The sequence below is a fragment of the Hypanus sabinus genome, unplaced genomic scaffold (assembly GCF_030144855.1).
Source record: "Hypanus sabinus isolate sHypSab1 unplaced genomic scaffold, sHypSab1.hap1 scaffold_1494, whole genome shotgun sequence".
NCBI lineage: Eukaryota > Metazoa > Chordata > Chondrichthyes > Myliobatiformes > Dasyatidae > Hypanus > Hypanus sabinus.
The window spans coordinates 1-19913 of NW_026779569.1; the positions used below are offsets into that span (position 1 = coordinate 1).

Below are 19913 nucleotides of genomic sequence, written 5' to 3' on the forward strand. Positions count from 1 at the left end.
CCCACGTCAAGCCCCTACGAACCCTCCCCTCCCCTCTGTTGTAGCGGCCCCTCTCTCCTCTCCTCCCCCTCCCTCCCTCGACCACTTCCTCCGGCAGCTACTTCCACAGACGGGACCACCCGTATCCCTCTGAACCTTTCCTGTCCGTGTCCCTGTCCGAGTGTCGTTAATGTACCTGCCTCGACCCAATTCCTCTGGCAGCTCCTTCCACAGACGGACCACCCGTATCCCTCTCAACCTTTCGTATCCGTGTCCCTGTACGAGTGTCCTTAATGTACCTGCCCCGACCACTTCCTCCGGCAGCTCCTTCCACAGACGGACCACCCTCTGGGTGAAAAAGTTTCCCCTCGGGTCCCCTATTAAAACTCTTAAACCTGTGCCCTCTGGTTCAAGATTCTCCGACCCTGGGGAACAGTCTGTGCACATTTTCCCTATCTGTGCCTCCTCGTGGTTCTACACCCCTCTGTAAGCCCCCCCCTACGCTCCAGGGAGTGAAGTCCCTACGTGCCCGACCTCTTTCCGTAACTCCGCCCCTCGAGTCCTGGCGACACCCTCGTAAATACCCGTGAACTCCCGCCTCCGGTACACGGTGCCCTGTCCGACGATGGCGGGCATGCCAAACGCCGCCTTCACCGCCCCGTCTGCCTGTGACCCCGCTTCCAGGGAACCAGAAATCTAGGAAAATCTAGGAATCTAGGAATAATAGGTGCATAGTTCCCTGAAGGTGGAATCTCATGTGAATAGGGCGGTGAAGAAAGCTTTTGGGATGCTGGCCATTATAAATCAGAGCACTGTGTATAGGAGGTGAGATGCAATGTTAAAATTGGACAAGGCATTGGTAAGGTCAAATTTGGAGTATTGTGTACAGTTCTGGTCACCGAATTAGAGGAAAGATGTCAACAAATATAGAGAGAGTACAGAGGAGATTTACTAGAATGTTACCAGGGTTTAAGCACCCAAGTTACAGAGAAAGTTCGAACAAGTTAGGTCTTTATTCTGTGGAGCGTAGAAGGTTGAAGGGGGACTTGATAGAGGTATTTAAAATTATGAGGGGGATAGATAGAGTTGACGAGAATAGGCTTTTTCCATTTAGAGTAGGGGACATTCAGATAAGAGGACATGAGTTGAGAGTTGGGAGCAAAAGTTTAAGGATAACACGAGGGGGAATTTCTTTACTCAGAGAGTGGTCGCTGTGAGGAACGAGCTTCCAGTAGAAGTTGTAGAGGCAGGTTCGGTATTGTCATTTAAAGTAAAATTGGATAGGTATATGGACAGGAAAGGAATGGAGGGTTATGGGGCTGAGTGTGGGTCGGTGGACTACGTGAGAGTAAGCGTTCGGCACGGACTAGAAGGGCCGAGATGGCCTGTTTCCGTGCTGTAATGGTTATATGTTTAAAAACCAAAACATGGCGCGTTCGTTCAATCGAAGGCTAAAGTTCTGCCTCTTTCACCCCTCTCCGTCTCTCACCCTATCCATGTCTCGCCCTCTGTGTCTGTGCCCCCCTCCTCTGTTTTCCACCTTTCTCTCCCCTCCCTGTCCGACCTCTCTCATCTCTCTCCCCCATTTGACTCTCGTATCAACTGTCCTTTGTCACCTCTCTTCTTTATCCCCCTTCCCTAACCCCTCTCTCCCACCCACCTTCACTCTTCTTCACCCATTGCCCCCCGCTCTTCCTCCCGGTCTGGTTCTCCCCACCTCCGCCTACCCGAAAACCCACGCTCACTCACGCCTCTCTCTTCGCTGGCCATCTCCACCCATGCCCCTCCCTCCCTGTGTCTCTCACCTCTCACCCCATTTTTCTCTCTCTCTCCCCCTATCCACTCCTCACTTTCCGTCTGGCTCTCTCCCCCCTCCCCATGCTCCCTCCGCCAAACCCCGAAACTCGCAGAGGTTCGTCAGCGGGATCACGGTGATCTTCCTGGTCGACTGCCTGGTCTCGCTGGTGATGTCCGTCCTCACGGCCATCGCCAACTGCAGGGACCTCGAGTGCTGCGCCGCACAGCCTCCGGTGGTGAGTGGGATATTCCTGTGCACGGGGGTTGTGTGTGTGGGCGGCGAGGGATGGGGCATGGGTACAAGAGGTGGGGGAGGTGAACACCGTGTGGAGGGAGCAAGAGAGCGGGAGGGTAGAGAGAAATGGGGACAGAAAAGGAATAAAAGAGTGCGGAGAGGAATGGAGAGAGGAGGATAGGGTGGGAGAGAGGGGGTGGAGAGAGGAGGATAGTGTGGGGAGAGGGGTGGAGGAGAGGAGGATAGGGTGGGGAGAGGATGATAGGGTGCGGAGAGGGGTAGAGAGAGGAGGATAGGGTGGAGAGAGGAGGGATAGGCTGGGAAGGGGGTGGGAGAGAGGATAGAGTGGGGGAGAGGAGGATAGGGTGGGGAGAGGAGGATATGGTGGAGAGAGAAGGATAGGGTGGGAGGGGGGTGGAGATAGGGTGGGGAGAGGGCTGGCGAGAGGAGGATAGGGTGGAGAGAGGATGATGGGTGGGGGAGAGGAGGATAGGGTGGAGAGAGAAGGATAGGGTGGGAGGGGGTGGAGATAGGGTGGGGAGAGGGGTGGAGAGAGGAGAATAGGGTGGAGAGAGGATGATGGGGGTGGGGAGAGGATGATGGGGTGGGGAGAGGATAGGGTGGAGAGAGGAGGATAGGGTGGAGAGAGGATGATGGGGTGGGGAGTGGAGGATAGGATGGAGAGAGGAGGATTGGGTGGAGGGGTGGAATTAGGGTGGGGAGAGGGGAGGAGAGAGGAGGATAGGGTGGGGAGGGGGTGAAGAGAGGAGGATAGTGTGGGGAGAGGGGAACAGAGAGGAGGATAGGGTGGAGAGCGGATGATGGGGTGGGGGTGTCCAGGATAGAGTGGAGAGAGCAGAATAGGGTGGGAGGGGGGTGGAGAGGTGTGGTGAGAGGGGTGGAGAAAGGAGGATAGGAGGAGAGAGGATGATAGGGTAGGGAGAGGGGGATAGGGTGGAGAGAGGAGGATAGGGTAGAGAGAGGGTTGGAGACAGGAGGATAGGGTGCGGAGAGGGGTGGAGAGAGGAGGATCGGGTGGAGAGAGGGGGGAGGACAGGACGATAGGGTGGGAAGGGGTGGAGAGAGGAGGAGGATAGTGTGGGGAGAGGGGTGGAGAGAGGAGGATAGGGTGGGGAGAGGATGATAGGGTGGGGAGAGGAGGATAGGGTGGAGAGAGGAGGATAGGGTGGGAGGGGGTGGAGATAGGGTGGGGAGAGGGGTGGAGAGAGGAGGATAGGGTGCAGAGAGGGATGATGGGGTAGGGAGAGGACGATAGTGTGGAGAGGAGGATTGGGTGGGAGGTGGTGGAGAAAGGGTGGGGAGAGAGGTGGAGAGAGGAGGATAGGGTGGGAGGGGATGGATATACGGGTGGGGAGGAGTGGTGGGAGAGAGGAGGATAGGTTGGAGAGTGGATGATTGGGTGGGGAGAGGAGGATAGGGTGGAGAGCGGAAGATAGGGTGGAGGGTGTGGAGATAGGGTGGTGAGAGTGTTGGAGATAGGAGGATAGGGGTGGAGAGAGGGTTGGAGAGAGGAGGATAGGGTGCGTAGAGGGGTGGAGAGAGGAGGATTGGGTGAAGAGAGAGGAGGACAGAAGAGGATAGGGTGGGAAGGGGGTGGAGAGAGGAGGATAGTGTGGAGAGAGGGGAGCAGAGATGAGGATATGGTGGAGAGAGGAGGGGTAGGGTGGGAGGGTGTGCAGATAGGGTGGGGAGAGGGTTGGAGAGCGGAGATAGGGTGGAGAGAGGATGATGCGGTGGTGAGTCGAGGATAGAGTGGAGAGAGGGAGAATAGGGTGGGAGTGGGTGGAGATAGGGTGGTGAGAATGTTGGAGATAGGAGGATAGGGTGGAGAGAGGGTTGGAGAGAGGCAGACAGGGTGCGTAGAGGGGTGGAGAGAGGAGGATTGGGTGAAGAGAGGGGAGGACACGAGGAGGATAGGGTGGGAAGGGGGGGTGGAGGAGGTAAATATGGTGGGGAGAGGGGTGGAGAGAGGAGGATAGGGTGGCGAGAGGAGGATAGGTTGGGAAGAGGGGTGGAGATACGGGGGGTGATGGGTGGAGAGAGGATGATGGTGTGGGGAGAGGAGGATATGGTGGAGAGAGGAGGATAGGGTGGAGCGAGGAGGATTGGGTGGGAGGTGGTGGAGCAATGGTGGGGAGCGTGGTGGAGAAATGAGGATAGGGTGGAGAGAGGATGATAGGGTGGGGAGAGGACAATAGGGTGGTAGAGAGAAGGATCGGGTGGGGGGGGTGGAGACAGGAGGATAGTTTGGAAGAGCGGAGCAGAGAGGAGGATAGGGTGGGAGGGGTGGATATAGGGTGGGGAGAGTGGTGGAGAGAGGAGGATAGGTTGGAGAGTGGATGATTGGGTCGGAGAGGAGGATAGGGTGGAGAGCGGAAGATAGGGTGGAGGGTGTGGAGATACGGTGGTGAGAGTGTTGGAGATAGGAGGATAGGGTGGAGAGAGGGTTGGAGAGAGGAGGATAGGGTGCGTAGAGGGGTGGAGAGAGGAGGATTGGGTGAAGAGAGGGGAGGACAGAGGAGGATAGGGTGGGAAGGGGGTGGAGAGAGAGGTAAATAGGGTGTGGAGAGGGGTGGAGAGAGGAGGATAGGGTGGCGAGAGGAGGATAGGTTGGGAAGAGGGGTGGAGATAAGGGGGTGGGTGGAGAGAGGATGGTGTGGGGAGAGGAGGATATGGTGGAGAGAGGAGGATAGGGTGGAGAGAGGAGGATTGGGTGGGAGGTGGTGGAGAGAGGAGGATAGGGTTGGGAAAGGAGGATAGGTTGGGAAGGGGTGGAGATACGGTGGTGTGATGGGTGGAGACAAGAGGGGTAGGGTGGAGAGAGGATGATGTAGTGGGGAGAGGAGGATAGGTGGAGAGAGGAGGATATGGGTGGAGAGAGGAGGGGTTGGGTGGGAGGTGGTGGAGATAGGGTGGGGAGAGGGGTGGAGAGAGGAGGATTGGGTGGGAGGTGGTGGAGATAGGGTGGGGAGAGAATGATGGGGTGGGGAGAGGACGGTATGGTGGAGAGAGGAGGATAGGGTGGAGTGGGTGGAGAGTGGAGGATAGTGTGGGAGGTGGTGGAGATAGGGTGGGGAGAGAGTGGAGAGAGGATGATGGGGTAGGGAGAGGACGATAGTGTGGAGAGGAGGATTGGGTGGGGAGGTGGTGGAGATAGGGTGGGGAGAGAGGTGGAGAGAGGAGGATAGGGTGGGAGGGGATGGATATAGGGTGGGGAGAGTGTGGAGAGAGGAGGATAGGTTGGAGAGTGGATGATTGGGTGGGGAGAGGAGATAGGGTGTGAGAGCGTAAGATAGGGTGGAGGGTGTGGAGATAGGGTGGTGAGAGTGTTGGAGATAGGAGGATAGGGTGGAGAGAGGAGGATAGGTGGAGAGAGGGTTGAGAGAGGAGGATAGGGTGCGTAGAGGGGTGGAGAGAGGATGGATTGGGTGAAGAGAGGGGAGGACAGAAGAGGATAGGGTGGGGAAGGGGGTGGAGAGAGGAGGATAGTGTGGAGAGAGGGGAGCAGAGATGAGGGATATGGTGGTGAGAGGAGGGTAGGGTGGGAGGGTGTGCAGATAGGGTGGGGAGAGGGTTGGAGAGCGGAGATAGGGTGGAGAGAGGATGATGCGGTGTGAGTCGAGGATAGAGTGGAGAGAGGAGAATAGGGTGGGAGTGGGTGGAGATAGGGTGGTGAGAATGTTGGAGATAGGAGGATAGGGTGGAGAGAGGGTTGGAGAGAGGCAGACAGGGTGCGTAGAGGGGGTGGAGAGGAGGATTGGGTGAAGAGAGGGGAGGACAGAGGAGGATAGGGTGGGAAGGGGGTGGAGAGAGGTAAATAGGGTGGGGAGAGGGGTGGAGAGAGGAGGATAGGGTGGCGAGAGGAGGATAGGTTGGGAAGAGGGGTGGAGATACGGGGGGTGATGGGTGGAGAGAGGATGATGGTGTGGGGGAGAGGAGGATATGGTGGAGAGAGGAGGATAGGGTGGAGCGAGGAGGATTGGGTGGGAGGTGGTGGAGCAATGGTGGGGGAGCGTGGTGGAGAAATGAGGATAGGGTGGAGAGAGGGATGATAGGGTGGGGAGAGGACAATAGGGTGGAGAGAGAAGGATCGGGTGGGGGGGGGTGGAGACAGGAGGATAGTTTGGGAAGAGCGGAGCAGAGAGGAGGATAGGGTGGGAGGGGTGGATATAGGGTGGGGAGAGTGGTGGAGAGGAGGAGGATAGGTTGGAGAGTGGATGATTGGGTCGGGGAGAGGAGGATAGGGGTGGAGAGCGGAGATAGGGTGGAGGGTGTGGAGATAGGGTGGTGAGAGTGTTGGAGATAGGAGGATAGGGTGGAGAGAGGTTGGAGAGAGGAGGATAGGGTGCGTAGAGGGGTGGAGAGAGGAGGATTGGGTGAAGAGAGGGGAGGACAGAGGAGGATAGGGGTGGGAAGGGGGTGGAGAGAGGTAAATAGGGTGTGGAGAGGGGTGGAGAGAGGAGGATAGGGTGGCGAGAGGAGGATAGGTTGGGAAGAGGGGTGGAGATAAGGGGGTGGGTGGAGAGAGGATGGTGTGGGGAGAGGAGGATATGGTGGAGAGAGGAGGATAGGGTGGAGAGAGGAGGATTGGGTGGGAGGTGGTGGAGAGAGGAGGATAGGGTTGGGAAAGGAGGATAGGTTGGGAAGGGGTGGAGATACGGTGGTGTGATGGGTGGAGACAGAGGGTAGGGTGGAGAGAGGATGATGTGGTGGGGAGAGGAGGATAGGTGGAGAGAGGAGGATATGGTGGAGAGAGGAGGGTTGGGTGGGAGGTGGTGGAGATAGGGTGGGGAGAGGGGGTGGAGAGAGGAGGATTGGGTGGGAGGTGGTGGAGATAGGGTGGGGAGAGAATGATGGGGTGGGGAGAGGGACCGTAGGGTGGAGAGAGGAGGATAGGGTGGAGTGGGTGGAGAGTGGAGGATAGTGTGGGAGGTGGTGGAGATAGGGTGGGGAGAGGGTGGAGAGAGGAGGATAGGGTGGAGAGAGGATGATGGGGTGGGGAGGAGAAGATAGGGTGGAGAGGAGGGATAGGGGTGAAGAGAGGATGATGGGGTGGGGAGAGAAGGATAGGGTGGAGAGAGGATGATAGGGTGGAGGGTGTGGAGATAATGTGGGGAGAGGGGAGGAGAGAGGAGGATAGGGTCGGAGGGGGGGTGGAGAGAGAATGATAGGGTGGTAAGAGGGGAGCAGAGAGGAGGGTAGGGTGGAGGTGGTGTAGAGAGGAGGACTGTGTGGGGAGAGGGGAGCAGAGAGGAGGGACAGGTTGGAGAGAGGAGGATAGGGTGTGAGAGGTGGAGATAGGGTGGGGGAGAGGGGTGGAGAGAGGTGGATAGGGTGGAGAGAGGATGATGGGGTGGGGAGAGGAGGATAGGGTGGGGAGAGGGGAGGACAGAGGAGGATAGGTTGGGGAGGGGGTGGAGAGAGGAGGATAGAGTGGGGAGAGGTTTGGAGAGGAGGATAGGGTGGGGAGAGGAGGATAGGTTGGGAAGAGGGGTCGAGATACGGTGGGGTGATGGGTGGAGAGAAGAGGATAGGGTGGAGACAGGGATGTGGGGGTGGGGAGAGGAGGATTGGGTGGAGAAAGGAGGATAGGGTGGGACGGGGTGGTGATAGGGTGGGGAGAGGGGTGGAGAGAGGAGGATAGGGTGGAGAGAGGATGATGGGGTGGGGAGAGGAGCATTGTGTGGACAGAGGAGGATTGGGTGGGTGTTGGAGATAGGGAGAGGAGAGGGGTGGAGAGAGGATATGGTGGGGAGAGGATGATGGGGTGGGAGAGGAGCATTGGGTGGAGAGAGGAGGATTGGGTGGGAGGTGGGTGGAGATAGGGAGAGGAGAGGGGTGGAGAGAGGATAGGTTGGAGAGAGATGATGGGGTGGGGAGAGGACGATAGGGTGGAGAGAGGAGAATAGGTTGGCAGGTGGTGATATGGTCGGGAGAGGATGATGGGGTGGGGAGAGGACGATAGGGTGGAGAGAAGAGGATAGGGTGGAGGGGGTGCAGAGGGTGCGAAGAGTGGGGAAGAGGGAAGGATAGGGTGGAGAGAGGATGATGGGGTGGGTAGAGGAGGATAGGTTGGAGAGCGGATGATAGGGTGGAGGGTGTGGAGATAATGTGGGGAGAGGGGAGGAGAGAGGAGGATTGGGTTGGGAGGGGGTGGAGAGAGAATGATAGGGTGGTGAGAGGGGAGCAGAGAGGAGGGTAGGGTGGAGGTGGTGGAGAGAGGAGGACTGTGTGGGGAGAGGGGAGCAGAGAGGAGGACAGGTTGGAGAGAGGAGGATAGGGTGGGAGAGGTGGAGATAGGGTGGGGAGAGGGGTGGAGAGAGGAGGATAGGGTGGAGAGAGGATGATGGGGTGGGGAGAGGAGGGGATAGGGTGGAGAGAGGGGAGGACAGAGGAGGATAGGTTGGGAAGGGGGTGGAGAGAGGAGGATAGAGTGGGGAGAGGTTTCGAGAGGAGGATAGGGTGGGGAGAGGAGGATAGGTTGGGAAGAGGGTCGAGATACGGTGGGGTGATGGGTGGAGAGAAGAGGATAGGGTGGATAGAGGATGATGAGGTGGGGAGAGGAGCATTGGGTGGACAGAGGAGGATTGGGTGGGAGGTGGGGGAGATAGGGAGAGGAGAGGGGTGGAGAGAGATAGGGTGGGGAGAGGATGATGGGGTGGAAGAGGAGCATTGGGTGGAGAGAGGAGAATAGGGTGGGAGGTGTGGAGATTGGGTGGGGAGAGTGGTGAGAGAGGAGGATAGAGTGGAGAGAGGATGATGGGGTGGGGAGAGGACTATAGGGTGGAGAGAGGAGGATAGGGTGGAGGGGGTGGAGAGAGGAGGATAGGGTGGAGGGTGTGGAGATAGGGTGAGGAGAGGGGAGGAGAGAGGAGGATAGGGTGTTGAGGGGGTGGAGAGTGGAGGATAGGGCGGGGGAGGATAGGGTGGAGGGGGGTGGAGAGAGGTGTATAGTGTGTGGAGAGGTGTGTAGAGAGGAGGATAGGGTGGAGAGAGGAGGATAGGGTGGGAGGGGCTGGAGATAGGGTGGGGTGAGGGGTGGAGAGAGGATGATGGTGTGGGGAGAGGAGTATAGGGTGCAGAGCGAAGGATAGAGTGGAGGGTGTGGAGATAGTGTGGGGAGAGAGTGAGGAGAGAGGAGGATAGGGTGGGGAGGGGGGTGGAGAGAGGAGGATAGGGTGGGGAGAGTGGAGCAGAGAGGAGGTTAGGGTGGAGAGAGGTAGGGTGGGGAGAGGGTTGGACTGAGAATACGGTGGGGGAGAGAGAGGTGTGGGAAGATATGGAGAGAGAAGAGGGGGGTCAGAGGGGGTCTGAGAGAGAGGCTGTGGGTTTCATCTCCTCTCCTCACCTTATCTTTCTCGCCTCCCCTCCTCAATCTGACCCCTCCCTCTCTCCCTCTCCCCCGCAGAAAATGGTGGTTATCCACGACAACCAGTCCGTACCGCCAGGACGTCGCCTCCGTCTTCTCCGGCAACCCAGCGCCCACTCCTGCCTTTGACGGGCCCCAGTGACGACTAATCCCCCTACTCCACGGGACAGCCTGAAGGATTCGGGCCGAGCGATCTGAGGCTCAGCCCGAAAGAAAAGTCGAAGCAGGACTTTCGAGACTGAGGAGGGGTGGGGAGTTTAACGGTGCTAGCCTCTTCCCGTTGTCACATTCCTCCCCCGTGGGAACCCCCAGTTCTTGCTCCCCTGTTACGAGCCGCCCTCTCCCACCCTCGGCTCTCGTCACTCCTGAAGCACTCCGCTCTCTGTCCCCTCTCGCTCCTCTCTATCACCGCCCATCTCACCCTGGCTTGCGGCCATTTTGTGATGGTTACCATTGACAACCGCTCTCCCCGCATCATAGAATGGGGCAAACCCTTTTCCTCACCTTCCACTCACTTCCCTTCTTGTTTATTCAATCTCATCTCCTCATCCCTCCTCTCCTTCCCCTCGGTGCCCGATCTCCTGACTCCCCATTTAACCTTCTGCCGACAGCCATTGTGTGACAGTGTGAGACCCTCCTTCCCACTTCCTCCACCACGAAGTGTGTCACTCCCTCACACTCACAATCTTGTCACCCTCCTTCCCATCCCATCACTCGCAAACCCCTCCCTCCCTCCCCTCGCTCTCCTCTCCTCGCCATCTCGATGCTCTGCATCGTACGCTGGTTGGGGCTGCCATTTTGCGATGCCAATCTTCACCTCTCCTCATCGCCCTCTTTCTCTCTCTCTGTTACAACAGTGAGTCACTCCTCTACTCATCCCGTCACTCCTGACACACTTTACCCTCTCTGGCCCCTTGCCCTTTCTCCGGCCGTCCACCACATTTTGGTGAACATTTTCTGATGGAGATTTCGCTCCCCCACCCAATCCCTTCTCCCCCGCCCGTTGAGTGAGTCGCTTCCTCTCGCTCGTTGAGACAATGAACTCCCGACCCATCAGCCCTGACCGCGTCCCCGACCCCCGCTCCCCCTTTCTCCCGCCCACGCCCCACTTTTTTTGCAGCTTGTCTTATTGCGAAGGAAATGTCACCACCCATTCATCCCACACTATAGAAAACATCACTCCCCACACCCACCATCCTGTCCAATCAGGACCACTCCCTCCCGTCCCATCACTTCCCCTCTCTCCCCGTCCCATCACTCTTCGCCCCGGCTTTATCTTCTCCTTGTCGGCACCAGTTTGTGACAGGAACTTTCGCCCCTTTGCCTCCGTCCCTATTGAGTCAGTGACTTCGCAACGCTCACCGTCTCATCAGTCCACTCTCGTCCCGTCACTCCTCTTCCTCCCAAACCCCTCACCCCTCCTCCCCAAAACCCACATGTATATGTGTATGTGTGAATATCTTATATACATTAATTTATTCAATGGCAAAATTATTAGAATTAAAACATATATACAATATGGAAGACGATATAAAACAGAAATTAAAATACTGTTATTACAATCAATAACACACTCGATCCCGGGATTGTATCCATGGGCACCGCATGTTCCTTCGCCATAGATTCTGTGTGTGACAGTGGCCATTGTAAGACAGTGTCTCACTCCATCCCTGGCGGCCACATTAACCAAGGATTCGCACATTTAAAATCAGCACTTCCCTCCCTCTCTTGTGCTCACTTCTAACAAAGCCATCACTCCCTCCCAGCGGCCATTTCAAGTGAAGCGTCGGACATCCATCTCTCCGGAAGTTCCGGAGTCTCCCGCATATTGATAGCGGCTCCCTGACGCCCGCGAATTATGTATAATATCGCGGAAAAAAGGGGAGAGGGGGAGAGGGGTAGAGGGGCAGAGGGGGAAAGGGAGAGAGGGGCAGAGAGGCAGAGTGGGAGAGGGGGCAGAGGGGAGAGGGAGAGAGGAAGTGAGGGAGATAGGGGGAGAGAGAGGGAGAGAGGGGAGAGAGAGTGAGAGAGAAAGAGAGAGAGAGAGAGAGAGAGAGAGAGAGAGAGAGAGAGGGAGAGAGAGAGAGAGGGAGAGAGAGAGAGAGAGAGAGAGAGAGAGAGGGGGGGGGGGAGAGAGAGAGAGAGAGAGGGGGGGGGAGAAAGAAAATTGAATACTCTGCCATGGCAGAGTAAAAAAATTACAAAACGTACTTCACCCCAGGACTACACTGAAGTGTTCCCCCTGCCTAATAGGGGTCAGGAATAATGACAGTGTTGCTCGCTGCACTGTTTGCAACAGCGAATTTTCTATTGCTCATGGGGGGTTAAATCACTGTTGAGGTGAGTTTAACGGGTGTCATTCGTGCAATAGCATAGCTATCACAATTTAAACTAGTTGGCTGGCCGCTAAGGGGCTACTCTACTGCAGACATCCCACCTCTCCAGGGAGTTCCGGGAGTCTCCCGCAAATTGATGGTGCCTGCTTCCCTGAAATGAGATTTTCCAGGGTGGGATTAATTGAGTGATGGAACGGTGCAGACGGAGCTTCATAGTGTGTTTGGCATTGCAAATGTGTGATGGGACGATGTGGAGGGAGATTCACTCTGTGTCTGACCCCGGTGTGTGTGCTGGGACATGTGGTGTTAGTTTCAAAGGGAGCAAATGGATTCTCCTCCCGGGATACCGGTGTTCCAGGACTGAGCCCCGGACGCCCGGGCTGTCTGGGTAATTCCCCGGCGTGTCACGTGGGAGTCTCGAACACGCTCATCCGGCGGAACCTGCCCCGCCGGACAACAGGCGGAAACACGACACTGCGGGACGGCTCAGAGCGACACGCAGCGCGAGGCCCGAGCCGGTTCAGTTAAAACCGTTGGGTATCAGCCCCGGCGCGCGGCCGTTAAAGGTAAGGGCGGGAGTTAAAGTGGAGGGCGGGGAGTCGGCAAAATGTCCCCAACCCGCGGGCGGGGATGTTTCACACATTCAGATGTTCACTGGATCCCCACTCCGGGTCTTATATGACAGGGTCACTGTCAGTCCTGGTCTGAGTTCCTGCAGAGATCTCAGTTCCTTCTTCCCGGTCCGACTGAACCGATTCTCCCCCAGCCTGAAACAGATGGGAGAATAAACATGAAATAAACAGATTACACCTCAGTGTCAGTAACAGGGGACCGGGATTAATGTTTTCAACACTCACAGACAAATATCACCAGAAAACCCGCGGATCCGCTGATATTTTATTACATTGAACACTAACACAAACACTCACTCGATCAGCTCCAGACTCGGGAGGGTCTGTATGAGGCCGCGGAGAGAGCGGGGACAGATCCGTCTGTCAGAGAGTTGTATCTCAGGTTCAGATCCGTCAGTGATGGGTTTGTACTGAGAGCGGAGACGACGTTCTCGGCACCAGAATCTGTGAGACCGACATTCTCCAGCCTGGAGATGAGAGAGAGTGAGGGTGAAGGACACAGAGAGACAGGAGACGGTACAAATCCCCAGTGTTTATCAGTAACACAATTACTGATCACACTAATGTTCAGTGTCAGACACCCAGTGAATATAGACACAATCTCCCACAGTCTGGTACTTACCCGAGTGTCTGTATTTTACACTCCGTGTTCCTCAGAGCCGCAGACACCAGTTTCACTCCTGAATCTCCCAGTTTATTATCGTTCAGTCTAAACACAAACAGACAAATTGATGAACAAAGTGATTAAAACCGCGGGTCTGAGGGAATTTCCTTACTCGGATATTTCAGGAAACATTAAACCCTTCAGTAAATCATTGAACGGAGTTCCCATCACTGTCAATGTCCCTCACTGACCAGCTCCAGGGTATTTGCCGAATGTCAGTAATTTAGTCTGTCAGTGTGACCCTGTAAACTCCACATATTCTATCTCATACCCCGATGGTTAGAAAAGTGTTCCTGACCGAAATGCAGAAATGTCAATTGGACACAGTGAAATTGACCCACTTGAGCTAAAGGGATGGGGAAGAGAGATCCCACAGAAGGAAGGGGGATGGGTAAGAGATATCCCACAGGTGAAAGTGGATGAGGAAGTAATCCCAGATGAGGAAGGGGGATAGGGAAGAGAGCTCCCACATGAGTAAGGGCGATAGGGAAGATGGATCCCACAGGAGGAAGGGGGACTTGGAAGAAAGATTGAACTGGAGGAAGGGGGATGGGGAAGAGAGATCCCACAGGAGCAATGGAGATGGGGAAGAGAGATACCACCGGAGGAAGGGGGATAAGGAAGAGATCATACAGGAGGAAGAGCTATTGGGAAGAGAGATACTACAGGAGGAAGGTGGATGGAGAAAAGAGATCCCACAGGAGGACTGGAGATGGGGAAGAGAGATACCGCCGGGAATGGGGAAGAGATCTCCATGGAGGGAGAGGAATGTGTAAATGCAATCCCCCAGGCTGAAGGGGGATGGGGAAGAGTGATCCCAGGGAAGGAAGGGGGTTAGGGGAGAGAGATCCAACAGGAAGAAGGGGGATGGGGAAGAGAGTTCCTCCAGGAGGACGAGAGATGGGAGAGGGCGATACCACAGGAGGAAGCGGGATGGGGTAAAAATCCCAGAGGAGGAAGGGCGATTGGGAAAAGAGATCCCACAGGAGGAAGGTGGATGGAGAAAAGAGAACCCACAGGAGGAATGGAAATGGTTAAGAGATATACCACCGGAAGAACGGGAAAGAGAAGAGAATGTGTATGTGCGACCCCCCAGGTGGAAGGCGGAGGGGGATGAGATCTCTCAGAAGGAAGGGGGATGGGTAAGAGAGATCCAACAGGAGAAAGGGGATGGCGAAGTGATCCCAGAGGAGGAAGGGAGATTGGGAAGAGAGCTTCCACATGAGGAAGGGCGATAGGGAAGAGAGATCCCTCAGGAGGAAGGGGGATGTGGAAGAGAGATCCCAGAGGAGGAAGGGTGTTGGGGAAGAGAGATTCCACAAGAGGATGGGGATTGGGGAAGATAGATCCCACAGGAAGAAAGGGGTGGGGAGTTTAATACCCACAGGAGTAAGGGGGATGGGGAAGAGAGATCCAACAGATGGAAGGTGGATGGAGAAGTGAGATCTAACAGGAGGAAGGGGGATGGGGAAGGGAGATCCCACAGAAGGAAGGGGGATTGGGATGAGAGATCCTACAGAAGGAAGGGGGTTGGGGAAGAGAGATCCCACAGGAGGATGTGGGATTGGGAACAGAGATCCCACTGGAGGATGGAGATGGGGAGGAGAGATCAAACAGAAGGAAGGGGGATGGGGAAGAGAGATCTCAGTAGAGGAAGGGGGATGGGGAGGAGAAATCCTAGAGGAGGAAGGGGGATGGGGAAGAGAGATCCCAGTGGAGGAAGTGGGATGGGTAAGAGAGATCCCACAAGAGGATGGGGAATGGGGAAGAGAGATCCCACAGTAGGGAATGGGATAGGGAAGAGAGATCCCACAGGAAGAAAGTGGTGGGGAGTTTAAATCCCACAGGAGTAAGGGGGACGGGGAAGAGAAATCCAACAGATGGAAGGGGGATGGCGAAGGAAGATCTCCCCGATGGAAGAGGGGTGCTGAGCAGAGCTCCAACAGTTGGAAGGAAGGAGGAGTGGGAACAGACAGCCCAGAGGATGAAAGGGGGAAGGGAAAGCGAGATCCCACAGGTGGATTGCTACCCGTGCCACGTGCTAGTGAGGCTTGAAATAGGAAGATAATGCAGTTAAATACGTGGATGGTGCATGTGGGAGAGGTTCATGTTTCTGGACAATTTCCATGGTTTCCATTGTTTCAGATGTGATAGAGGGGGAGCATGAAAGGGGCAGGAGTGGCATTACTAGTCAGGGGTATATCACAGCTGTGCCTAGATGGGACAGCCCGGAGGGCTCGTCTACAGAGGCCGTATGGGTGGAGCTGTGGAATGGGAAAGGTGCGACCACACTAATAGGGTTGTATTATAGACCGCCGAATAGTCAGTGAGAATCGGAGGAGCAAATTTGTAGAAGCACACCAATGTAGGAAACAGAAAGTTGTAATCGTAGGGGATTTTAACTTTCCACATATTGACCTAGACTCCCACTATGAGAAAGTGTTAGATGGCGTGGACTTAGTCAAAGGTGTTCAGGGAAGTTTTCTAATCAATATATTGAGGTACCAACGAGAGAGGGTGCAGTACCTGATCTCCTATTAAGTAACCAGACAGGTCAGGTGACAGAAGTATGTGTAAGTGAACATTTTGGTTCCAGTGACCCAAACGTTTCAAGATAATTATGGATAAGGAGAGGACTGGTCCACCAGTTAAGGTTCTGGATTGGAGAAGGGCCAATTTTGTGGAAATGAGAGAGGATCTGGGAAGAGTGGATTGGGATAAGTTGTTTTCTGGTAAGGATGTTTTCAGTAAGTGGAACGGCTTCAAGGGTGAAATTTTGAGAGTGCAGAGTTTGCATGTTCCTGCCAGGATTAAAGGCAAAGTTAACAGGCAGAGGGAACCTTGGTTTTCAAGGGATATTGGCGATCTGCTTAAGTAGGTGTTTAGCAGCTATAGGAAACAAGGAACAAATGAGGTACTTGAAGAGTACAGAAAATGTAAGGGATTGTGAAAGAAGGAAATCAGGAAGGCAAAAAGAAGACATGAGTTTGCTTTGGCAGATAATTTGAAGGTAAACTAGAAGGGTTTCTACAAGTATATTAAGAGTAAAAGGACAGTAAAGGACAAAATTGGTGCCCTAGAAGATCAGAGTGGTTGTCTATGTGTGGAGCATCACGTGAAGGTGGAGATCTTAAACAGTTTTTTTGCGTCAGTATTTACTCAGGAAACTGGCATTTCGGATATGGAATAAACAAACAGTAGTGTCATGAAACATATAGAGATGAAAGAGGAGGAGATGTTTGCTGCCTTATAGCGAATAAAGGTAGATAAATCTCCGGTCCTGACATGATATTCACTCGGACCTTGAGAGAGACTAGTGCAGCAATTGCAGGTGCCCTGGCAGAAATATTTAAAATGTTCTCAGCCACGGGTGCGGTGCCGGAGGATTGGAGGGCAGCACATGTTGTTCCGTTGTTTGAAAAAGGCTCCAAAAGTACACCAGATCATTACAGGCCAGTGAGCCTGACATCAGTAGTAGGTAAATTATTGGAAGGTGTTCTGAGAGTTCGGATATACAAGGATTTGGACAGCCAAGGGCTGATAAAAGATAGTCAACATGGCTTTCATGTTGGATCATGTTTAATGAATCTTGTCGTGTTTTTCGAGGATGTTACCAAGAATACATATGAAGGAAAGGCTGTGGATGTTGTCTACACGGACGTTAGTAAGGCCTTTGACAAGGTCCCACATAAAAGGTTAGATCAGAAGGTTCAGACACGAGGTATCCATGGAGAGATTGTAAACTGGATTTGAAATTGCCTGTGACTAGTGGTGGGCCTCAGGGATCTGTGCTGGGACCATTGTTGTTTGTTGTCTATATCAATGATCTGGATGATAATGGGATAAATTGGATCAGCAGGTTTGCTGATGACACTAAGATGGAGGCGTTGTGGACAGCGAGGAAGGCTTTCAAAGCTTGCAGAGGGATCTGGACCAACTGGAAAAATAGGCCAGAAAATGGCAGATGGAATTCATAACATACGACATACAACCAGATAACGATTACAGCACGGAATCAGGCCATCTCGGCCTTTCTGGTCTGTGCCGAATGCTTACTCTCACCTAGTCCCACCTACCTGCATTCAGCCTATAACCACCCATTCCATTCCTTTCCTGTCCATCTACCTATCCATTTTTTTTTTAAATGACAAAATCAAACCCGCCTTTACCACTTCTACTGGAAGCTCGTTCCACACAGCTGCCACTCTCTGAGTAAAGAGGTTCTCCCTTGTGTTACCCTTAAACTTTTGCCCTTTCACTCTCAACTCATTCCCTCTTGTTCGAATCTCCCCTATTCTCAATGGAAAAAGACTATCCACGTCAACTCTATCTATCCCCCTCATAATTGTAAATACCTGTATCAAATCCCCCCTCAACCTTCTATGCTCCAAACAATAAAGACCTAACTTGTTCATTAGGTGCTGAAACCCAGGTAACATTCTAGTAAATTTACTCTGTACTCTCTCTATGTTGTTGACATCTTTCCTATAATTCAGTGACCAGAACTGTACACAATACTCCAAATTTGGCCTCACCAATGCCTTGTACAATTTTAACATTACATCCCAACTCCTATACTCAATGCTCTGATTTATAAAGGCCAGAATACCAAAAGCTTTCTTCAGCACCTTATCCACATGAGATTCCACCTTCAGGGAACTCTGCACCATTATTCCTTGATCACTCTGTTCTGCTGCATTCCTCAGTGCCCTACCATTTACCATATATGTCATTTTTGGATTATTCCTACAACAATGTATCACCTCACACATATCAGCATTAAACACCATCTGCCATCTTTCAGCCCACTCTTCTAACTGGCCTAAATCTCTGAACAACAAGCTTTGAAAGCCTTTATTCTCCACAATGTCACCTATCTTAGTATTATCTGCATACTTACTAATCCAATTTACCACCCCATCATCCAGATCATTAATGTATATGACAAACAAGATTGGACCCAGTACAGATTCCTGAGGCAAACCACTAGTCACCACTTTAATGCAGACAAGTGTGAGGTGTTGCATTTTGGAAGGACAGATCAAGGTCGGACATACACAGTAAATTGTAGTAAATGGTAGGAGTGTGGAGGAACAAAGGGATCTGGGAGTTCAGATACATAATTACCTGGAAGTGGCGTCACAGGTAGACAGGGTTGTCAAGAAGGCTTTTGGCATCCTGGCATTCATAAATCAAAGTACTGAGTATAGGAGTTTCGATGTTATGCTGAGGTTGTATCGGACATTGGTCAGGCCAAATATGGAGTATTGTGTGCAGTTCCGGTCACTGAACTGTAGGAAGGATATCAGTAAGGTTGAAAAAGTGCAGAGAAGATTTACTAGGATGTTGCCGGGTCTTCAGGAGTTGAGTTACAAGGAAAGATTGAACAGGTTAGGACTTTATTCCTTGGAGCATAGAAGAATGCGGGGAGATTTCAAAGAGGTTTACAAAACTCTGATGGGCATAGACAGGGTAAATGCGAATAGGTTCTTTCCACATACATTAGGAGAGATAAATTTTAAGAGAATGGCTTCAGGGTGAAAGGGGAAAGGTTGAGGGCGAAATTCTTCACAGAGTGTGGTAAGAGTGTGGAACGAGCTGTCATCTGACGTAGAAAATGCGGAATCACTCTGAAGTGTATTGGATAGATACATAAATTGGATACATAAATCAAATAAATTGGATAGATGTATGGATGGGAGAGGTCTGGAGGGTTATGGACTGGGTACAGGTCAATGGGACAAGCGGAATAAAGTTTCAGCACAGAGCAGAAGGGCCGAATGGCTTGTTTTCTGTGCGCTGGTGTTTTATGATTTTATGATTCTATGAATGGGTGTGGGGAGGAGAGTTCACTCAGGCAGTGGGACGAATGGGAAGAGAGCTCCCACAGGAGGAAGGGAGATGGGGAAGGGATATGCCACAGGGGGATGTGGGAAGGGGTAGAGAGAACTCGCAGGGGGAAGGGGGATGGGGAAGAGATATCCCATAGGAGGAAAGGGGAAAGGGAAATGCGATCCCACCGGAGGAAGGGGGATGGGGAAGAGAGAACTCGCAGGGGGGATGGGGTAGAGAAATCCCACAGGAGGAAGGGGGATGGGAAGGGATACCACTGGAGTAAAGGGGATGGGGAGGGGATCCCACAGGAAGAAGGGGAAGGGAGATCCCATGGGAGGAAGGGGAGAGGAGAGAGGGATTAAACAGGATGAAGGGGGAAGGGCTTGAGAGGTAGGCCAGGAGGAAGGGGGACGTGGAAGAGAGATCCCACAGGAGGAAGGAGGATGGGGAAGAGAGATCCCACAGGAGGAAGGGGGACGTGGAAGAGAGATCCCACAGGTGGAAGGGGGATGGGAAAGAGAGATCCCACGATAGGAAATGGGGTGGGGATGAGAGATCATACAGGAATAAAAGGGTGGAGAGTTTAAATCCCACATTAGCAATGGGGATTTGGAAGAGATATCCTACAATAGGATGAGGGATGTGGAAGAGAGATCCCACAGAAGGATGTGGGATTCAGAAGACAGATCCCACAGGATGAAGGGGGATGAGGAAGAGTGATCCCACAGGAGGAAGGGGGATGGGGAAGAGTGATCCCACAGGAGGAAGGGGGATGGGGAAGAGAGATCCCACAGGAGGAAGGGGGATGGGGAAGACAGATCCCAAAGGAGGAAGGGGGATGGTGAAGAGAGAGCCCACAGGAGGAAGCGGGATGGGGAAGGGAGCACTCGCAGGGAGAAGAGGGATGGGGTAGAGAGACCCCAGAGAAGGAAGGGGGATGGGGAAGAGAGATCCCACGATAGGAAATGGGATGGGGATGAGAGATCATACAGGAATAAAAGGGTGGAGAGTTTAAATCCCACATTAGCAATGGGGATTTGGAAGA

The 19913-nt window shown here is 53.6% G+C and overlaps 1 protein-coding gene across 1 annotated transcript in view; it reads right to left on the bottom strand.

Moving 5' to 3' along the window:
* Positions 1-12670: 12670 nt before the first annotated feature.
* LOC132387048 (NACHT, LRR and PYD domains-containing protein 3-like) overlaps positions 12671-19913 on the bottom strand; it is a 61260-nt gene continuing 54017 nt past the window's right edge. The window contains exons 8-9 of the mRNA XM_059959423.1: positions 12992-13078; positions 12671-12836 (exon numbers count right to left, since the gene is read on the bottom strand). Coding sequence (XP_059815406.1) covers positions 12671-12836; positions 12992-13078 — 253 coding nt within the window. The remainder of the gene's footprint in view (positions 12837-12991; positions 13079-19913) is intronic.